An 8,659-nucleotide genomic window follows, 5' to 3' on the forward strand; every position below is an offset into this window, starting at 1 on the left:
GAGTTAAGGGAATGGGCAAGTCTGAATGGGAAAATACAAATATTTTATTTATATGTGGCCAACACTATTTAAAGTTCATACAATGTTGGCCTTCCTTTCTAATTCTTATTCACGCAGGTCGTACTACTTCCTCACAGTAATTAGAACATGGCTTTTCTTTGATTTTTTTTTATTATTAATCTATTGCAATGTCAGATAAAATCTGACTCCAAGGTTGATTTAGTTCCATGAACCTGGCAAACTGATTTTCTTTTCTCCTCTAGTTGAAAATAAGCGTAATTTGAAGTAGCCTATTAACCATTCCATCATAAAATATTGCAAGCAGACTAACCCCAATTATCTAACAGGCTCCAGGGACAATCATTCCATCAAACTAACAAGTAAGCAAACTTTTCTCCACACCTTACTGCCCTCTCAGAGTCTGATCTGGAGGTCCCCCATGTATCTTAATGCATTTGGATCAGCTATAATCAAGGCTGTTCGTATATTAAGCACACATTTTGCACTAAGAAAATTAGAAATTCAGCATTTAATAATATGAGCATGTGGTTACTTTGCATACTGCTATTCAGTTTTGCATAGTCCATTCTGATCACAGTATTGGAATTTGAAATGTTGTGGCAGGAAAGGTTTGGGATAGAACGCCTTTATATGAATAAATTCTAAATCCTGTTTTGTATGACTTTATATCACTGTTTTATTCGTTTTAAGATTAATCTTCAAGGATACTTCTCACATAATATTATACTGTACACTGCTTAGAGAGTTTTAAAATATTATGTATATTACGTTGTTGTTTAGTCGTGTCCGACTCTTCGTGACCCCATGGACCAGAGCAGATCAGGCACTCCTGTCTTCCACTGCCTCCCGCAGTTTGGTCAAACTCATGCTGGTAGCTTCGAGAACACTGTCCAACCATCTAGTCCTCTGTCGTCCCCTTCTCCTTGTGCCCTCCATCTTTCCCAACATCAGGGTCTTTTCCAGGGAGTCTTCTCTTCTCATGAGGTGGCCAAAGTACTGGAGCCTCAGCTTCAGGATCTGTCCTTCCAGTGAGCACTCAGGGCTGATTTCCTTCAGAATGGATCGGTTTGATCTTCTTGCAGTCCATGGGACTCTCAAGAGTCTCCTCCAGCACCACAATTCAAAAGCATCAATTCTCCGGCGATCAGCCTTATTTGTGGTCCAGTTCTCACTTCCATACATCACTACTGGGAAAACCATGGCTTTAACTATACGTATAATAAGACTATACATATAATAACTATAAGTAGATTGTAAATGTTTTAAATTAAATAGAAGATACACAGAAATGGGAAGTGAGGGTCCACAAGCACATACTTCCTATGCATTTCAGTAGCTGTTCTGATCTGATCAGAGTTACGATTTTTATTTTTTAATTCCGTGAATGGGCTGGATTTTCATCTTAAAAGTGGTTAGGCTTGGCTATTCTTTTGGAGCCAACTATGTAGTGGACTCTTGAGAGTCCCATGGAGTGCAAGAAGATCAAACCTATCCATTCTTAAGGAAATCAGCCCTGAGTGCTCACTAGAAGGACAGATCGTGAAGCTGAGGCTCCAATACTTTGGCCACCTCATGAGAAGAGAAGACTCCCTGGAGAAGACCCTGATATTGGGGAAGATGGAGGGCACAAGGAGAAGGGGACGACAGAGGACAAGGTGGTTGGACAGTGTTCTCGAAGCTACGAATATGAGTTTGACCAAACTGCGGGAGGCAGTGGAAGACTGGAGTGCCTGGCGTGCTCTGGTCCATGGGGTCACGAAGAGTCAGACACGACTAAATGACTAAACAACAACAACAAATGTAGTGGAACTTGTGGATAAAGAGAGATCCCACAGGCAGCTTGTTCCCGTTACCCATGCTGCCCTCAGCCAAGTTCATGGAACCAAATCAACCTTTGCAATCATAATTTATTCTGTGTTGATAAATCACATGTGAACTTACCCAAATAGTAGATCTATGTGTTGTGTATGCTCAGGTCCACTTGCTCCATTAAAAGTGCATGAGACAGAGCAGAGATGCACTTGCTAGCCTTACTCCTTCTGTCAGATCTGCAGGTCCACCTCTCTCCATGCACTGGAAAGAAGAAGCCTGTGGTAGTTCATGGAAACTTCTGTGCCAGATTTAGAATCCTGTAAAATAATGGTTCTTATTCACAGCAAAGCCTGTGGAGTACCAGGGCTGGCCCAAGGCATTTTGGCCCCTGAGGCAAAGCAGAAAATGGCAGGGCCCTACTGGCCAGGGAAGAAAGGCAAAGACCTACATCAGGAACAAGTGGGGGGATAAAGTTTTTTATTAGGAATAAGGCAGGAGTGCACTCACAGCAGCAGTGGGCGAGGCATCCCTTGGAAGCCAGATCTGCTGCCGCCTGAGGCGGTCACCTCACCTTGCCTCATTGGTGGGTCGGCCCTGATGAGTACAGCGGGCTCCCTGCTGCAAGTATTCAGTCCTTTAGCATGCGAGCAGAAGGAGGGCTAAATATTGGGGACAGGGCGGAGGGGATGGGGCCAGCCAGCCAGCCAGCCTTTCTTTGCTCTTTCTCACGTGATTCTAATCCCATTGGAGAACTGAATGCCCAAATCGGTGTCATGTGTGCTGTCATTCTGCCAGAGTGCACAGAGGTGTTGGATCTTGAATTCAGCTTGCTGAGAATCTCAGCAGCTTTCAGGCGTCAGAACTTGTTAAGGGGAACACGAAACCTGAGGGTTTAGGGTTCAGCACAATTCTCCTAAGACCTTCTCTGCTTCAGAACTGAGGTGACGGATCAGATATCAAAACGCCCCCCTTCAAAACAGCTCTGCATATGGAAAATTAGAACTTTTCAGAGTTGGAGTTTGTTAGCTTTACACACAGAGAGAGTTAATGCTGTGAGAGGGGGCTCAAAATGCAGATCCTGCACTTGTTTTCTGAGGTGCTACAGTGTGTGAGTTGATATCCTATGCCAGTGGTTTCCAACCAGTGTTCCATGGCACCCTGGAATGCCTTGAATGATGGCCAGAGGTGCTGTGGGCAACACTGGCCTCTGTCCCTCTTTCTTTCCCTCCCTCATCTGATGCCCTTTCAAGTCTCTGCCTCCTCAAGGTTTGCACTGCTCTTTATTGCAGGAGCCCTGGCTATAAGCTCCGCAGGCAAATGGTGCCTCTGGGAAGCACCTCTCTTTGAGGGCAGGGGGGTGGCATCTCTGAGACCAGGGTTTGAAAAAGGGTGAGAGGCTGCCAGCTCTGCAGGCAAGGGATGACATAAATGAGTTCCCGAGCCCCACAGGAGTGCCGCAGAAAGAATGTAGTTGGTTCAAGGAGCTGTGGTCTCAAAAAGGTTGAAAACCTCTGTCCTATGCTCTTTCTGAATTCTCATGTTGTTTTGAAGAGCAACATACAGAAGGTAGTGGCAGAAATAGAGCCTTCCCAACCACCTCATTACACTGTGATGCTCTTTGCTATCCTTTGCTTATTATTTATTAAGTTGTTCTGTTCTGCAGTTAGCATTTCCAATGGGAAATAAAACTTTCTTCCCTTAATTTCTCATACTTTTTCTGTCCCTCTACTTTGTTTTTCCTTTTCATTTTTTCCTCCACACTCCCCTGTTTTATCTGCCCCCAAATATTAAAAATACAGTACTTAAACGGTGGCCATACTAATTAACACTCAAGAGATTCAGACATCTTGACTGTAACTTCAGGCTGTCTCCAGACTCAATGTAATTGGGTTTGTTTTTTAAAGAGTGTGTTACATGAATTCAAGTAAGTGTCAGTTCAGCTTTGTTTCCATACTAAACTTCCCCCCAACCTGAAAATTTAAGGTCTAGTCTAGTTCCTTCTCTCATCACTTCTTCCCACGCTTCTGGGAATGGCAAGGTTGGTTATATGCTTCGCTTCCATGGGGCAGGACAGAGATCACAATGTAGTGGGATGAGGAACAAAATCATTGGCACATGTTTTCTGTGGAGTAACTTTGAAGGAGCCACATAGAAGATGCTTCTGAGAGTAATGTGTAAGTGGGGAAGTGAATTGAATGGGAAATGCCATTGTGAGCCGCTGATAATTGCTCTAATAAACCATAGAGTTTTAAACTGAGAATTATATGCCCACCCACTTCTTCCTCCTTTCTCTTGCGTGTCACAATTTAAAACTCCCTGGAGTTTGTTAAACCACAGTTTGCTAAACCGTTATATTTGAACCGGGAAACTGTGGTTTAATCTCAAGGCTACTTACCAGGATATGAAACCAGATGCTGATCCAAGAGCAGGAAATGCATGAACACAACACTTGTTCTTGTTGCATCTGAACCCACCCATTGAGTGAAATAGCAGACTAAGGACTAGGTGATTCTTAGAGACTTTTTTGGACATTCAAAGGCAGCAATAAGAAAAGATTGAATAGTGTGTAACCCTCCTCATTCTTCTGAGTATTGTCTGAAGGGAGAGATCTTCTTCAAATCCTCTGTGTTGAGATTTATACTCTTGCCCCTACATCTCATTGTGGATGAGACCTTTTCTGCCTAGTTCAAAATATCTAAAGAGGGCATTCCTGAAAAGGATGTAATGCCTGAGGACAGGCTTAAAGACAATTCACTGTCTTGTGTTATGGAGGTGCCTGCTTCTTGGTCCCCTCCAAACCTGGAACTGTGCTTTATATCTACATAAATGTGATGTTTCCCCATTTTTCTCTTCTAGAAGAAACCAGAGAACAAGAGGAAACGTGTGCCGTTAAAACAGAATTGACACTCCCAGAAAAAACAGCTGCAGTTTCTGATGATTCCTGCACAAACCAAAACAACGGTAACAAAACCAATCATTTTCATCCATCATTACCCCAGTTTCCTTCTGAGGAAGACGGTGCAAATGGGTTTGGGAATGAAATCATTAAGCTGACAGAGGAGCAGGCAGCTGCAGAGCTGGAAGGGAGCAGAGCAGAATGTTTGACAGAGAGCCAGGCAGCAGGTCAGCCAGAGCTCAGCAGCTCATCCGAAGGCGAATCCCCCTTGCCCAGCCCTCCTCCCTTTGACTCCACAGAGCCCTGCAACCTCCGGGAGAACAAACACACGAACGAGAAGCAGGCCGTGGAAGAAGAGACAGGAACCTCGGAAAGCGACACCGAGAATCTTTGTGACAAAAAGGATGAAAGCGGTGACACAGGGAACGCCGAGGGTGATGAAAAGCAGACTCCCCCAACTCCAGATTTCAGTGACATTCCAGATAATGTACCTGCAGCTGTGACAGTTACAGACAGTGCTCCTGATCTGGGCTCACCGTGACTCACTTTGACCGTGGGATTGTTTTCAGAAAGGATGTGTCCCCAGTCTCTTCAAGCTTCTCCCAGCTGCTTCCTTGTTTGTCTGTCAAGAAAGATCTCCTAACACACACACACACACACACACACACACATCCAACACTTTGGTATGTACAAACAAACATACCCTAGAGAAATGTGAAAAAAAAGGAGCAAGACTAAAATGATGGCTTTCAGAATTTTGCCCTCTGCTATTTGCTGCGATTAACGTTATTAGATAGAGTGACATAATTGAGAATAATGGGAGTTAGCACCCCATCATTATGCTTTATCACGTCAGTTACATCTCTGTCTCTTCAGTATGTATAATTTTTGGTGCAGTGCCTGTTTGAATGTATCTTAAGAGCCTGGAACGTCAAAGGGGTGGGGGGGGGGGGGAGAGTTGTCTTTGGTGAAGCCGGCAGAATCAGAAATGGTAAAACATAAAGGCTTCAATGAACAAGCTTTTGGTTTCTCAGGGTGGGGGGTGATTCTTCCTGGCACACACAGTTTAATACTAAACAGCAAATTGCCTTGATATAACTGGTGGCTGTACATACACCGTGTCTGGTCATCGGATTAATTGCTTACAGACACACAAACACACAGCCTATTTTGCTGTTTCTATTTTGAATGAGCTTTTTCCAGTGAGTACTAAGGCACAACAGCGTATTGACAAGGCTGGCCTTGCTGGCTATGTATGCACTGCCACCCCTCCCTCTTTCCCTTTATTCTGTCCCCTCTTCCTTGCAAACTGTGAGCTCTCACTCTCTTCCTCTTCCTTCCCCCCTCTCTCTACTTTGCTGCAACTTCAGTTCTTCCCCCATCTCTCTTATAGCTCACACTTTGGGTTGTATCAAATGGAGTTCATCTGGCCTAGAAATGGAAGTTGAACTTTGTCCATGTCAGAATGACGTCTTTTTGAGCTTAAACCAGGGGAGAGTTGGAAGTCGGATGCCTTCTCTGCTTTCATTTGAGCAGCGTTTAAGCTCAAAAGGTACACCTGTGCAGAAGGGAAGTATATATTTTTCTTTCCCTTCTGATCCATTAGCCTTGTGGATAATAGTTGAAATTACTCTTTTCTCGTAGCCATTTTCTCTCTTCAATTCTTCCCGTGGTGGCAATCAATTAGCTTCCAGTGGGAGAGAGTCTTTAGGGCTTCCTGGGACTGCTGAGCAAAGCTTTCCATAGCCTGCTTCCACTGATTCTGAAGTGTTTCCTTGCGGTTCCTGGTAGGACAATGGCTGTGTAATATTTATTGTGGATATTTTGCAGCTGTGGAGCTAAAGGGAGGCCTGATTTTTGTGTTTTTTGGTTTGGTTTCCCCCACCCCCAATAAGAAACAATCTCAGCAGCTGTAGAGCTTGTCTGGGCCTCCAGCCGTAGAGGCAATTTTCCTGCTGGCTTGGGAACCTAATTGCCTGTAAATGTTCATTTCTCACTCCTAGAACTTAAACCCAATTGGAGTGGGGATTAATCCAAATTTAACAATGGTGTTCATAAGAAAGGAGGGAAATCCTTCCTGATTCGAGCCTTAGTTTTACAAAATAAATACCTGCCAGCTGCACATTGTTACAGGCTGCTTGTTAGCAGGTTCGTGCTGGAAGCAGCGGCAGACCCAAATCTTGAAAGTCGACTGAGCTAGATAGCTTTGACGAAGGGACTCCAATTGGACAAGCATTGCACCCCAGGCTTTGAACCGGGAGGAACCTTGAAAAGAGCTTCAGGATCCTCCAGCCAGATGGAACAAGTACTGGTTCTAACAAATGTTTGGCTGCTAGAAAAACCCCCTTTGATCGCTCTCGCTCTCTGTACAACTTGCTCGTCTTCCAGTACAGCAAGGGAACAAGGAAGTCATTAGGCGTCTTTCTACAGTACGTGGAGACTTCTTTTAGGCCAAAGATTGTGGAATGGTTCCACATGGACACAGAACAAATGACAGCATTTTCAAAGCCGGAGAGTTTTGTTTCAATTTTTCTTTACTTTTTCAACCCCTTCAGTTTCTCTGTTCCAAGGGGGGAGGGGGGAGACTCTGCAGTGTTCCTTTAACACTCCCTTAATCTTGGGCATTGCACCACTTTGCTATTTGCATCCCATTCTTTTTGAGCAACACTGGTTTATTCTAAATTAAATGCTTTTGTCTCTTGCATTAATATGAAAAAAAGTTGAAACCATTTATTAGTTTGCATAATTTCATTCCTCATAGTGCAGCGGAGGAAAAGGGGGAGGATTACGTTATCTCTTGAATTTGTGGTACTGTTGCTTTTATTGATAGAGTAGCTGACAATGTTATCGACTCAGCACAGCGTTTGTGCTTTTATTGGTAAAATAACAGATAGCCTTATTGTCTCGATTTGTTGTTATAGGAATGACAAAACTGATACAGTGGGAAGAGTAATGAATATGCACCAAACTTATGAATATGAAATTCTGGAATTTTGCTCATCATAAATAAGACATTCCACATCCCAATGTTCATTTCAAGACATATATTTCTTTCTGGTTTTGTCACAGCCTTGATAAGGGCTACAGCTAATGCTGATGAAGTCCTAGCGCAGAAAAAAATAGTCAAGTAGGGAGGGCAGCTTAACGTAAACAAGTTCACACCATGAATGGCCAATGTTTTGCATTGCTTTAAATTATGGAGTGAGGGCTGCCATTTGCATTTTTTATGTAGCGTCTAGTTTGGAGCCCAGCTGCACTAGTGGAAATGTTTGCATTTGAGCTCAGTAGCTTCCGGTGAGCTGGAATGATGCTATCATAGGGAGAGATTGAATTAAGGTCATATATGTGTAAAAGCAAGTACAAGCCTGAAGAAGCAAGCCAAGTTTTTAAACAATGCATGTAGCTATTAAGGTATTAGTAACAGATACGCTGCTCTCTAAAAATAAACATTCCTCAACCCCGTGATCTAAAAACTTCAGTAATCCAAAGAGCAGGGGGTGATTCAGTGACTACTTACACAGTTGCAAAGAGCGACAGGGGATATAGCAGGTTAAGTGATAATTGAAATTCCGAAACCCAGTCACTATCCAAATCCATGAAGTAGCCCGTTCCCTCTTTTCTTTACTTCCAGTGTCGCCACTCACTGTAACTATGTGTAATCTTATATTTAGACTTCTGGTGATACAGATTTTGGGGGGTTTTTTATTAGGCAATGTGATGGCCCCATGTTATAGCTGAATTCTTGTCAATAACACTCTTCCTGGTTTACTTTCTCTCCGTTCTTCTGCTCCTTCGATTCCAATTTTTGATTTGCTGGCTTCCTTAACCATTTAAAGGTCAAGTGGGCTACATTCCATGTCTTACGCTTACAGAGAAGAGATGGCAGACTGATAAAGTGGTGGTACATCCAACGACATCTAGTTTAGACCT

The 8,659-nt window shown here is 43.5% G+C and overlaps 1 protein-coding gene across 7 annotated transcripts in view; it reads left to right on the forward strand.

Annotated features, from left to right (window-relative positions):
- The window catches only part of CCDC149 (coiled-coil domain containing 149), a 56,962-nt gene extending 49,504 nt beyond the window's left edge, over positions 1-7,458 (forward strand). For 5 of the 7 annotated variants that reach the window (XM_083458317.1, XM_083458314.1, XM_083458313.1 and 2 more), the window contains one exon: positions 4,690-7,458. In XM_083458317.1, coding sequence (XP_083314443.1) covers positions 4,690-5,270 — 581 coding nt within the window. In that variant the 3' untranslated portion in view covers positions 5,271-7,458. The remainder of the gene's footprint in view (positions 1-4,689) is intronic. The other 2 variants (XM_083458315.1, XM_083458316.1) reach the window with 1 other exon arrangement.
- The last annotated feature ends 1,201 nt before the right edge of the window (positions 7,459-8,659 follow it).

This window comes from Podarcis tiliguerta (assembly GCF_965153285.1).
Source record: "Podarcis tiliguerta genome assembly, chromosome: 9".
Classification (NCBI taxonomy): Eukaryota; Metazoa; Chordata; class Lepidosauria; order Squamata; family Lacertidae; genus Podarcis; species Podarcis tiliguerta.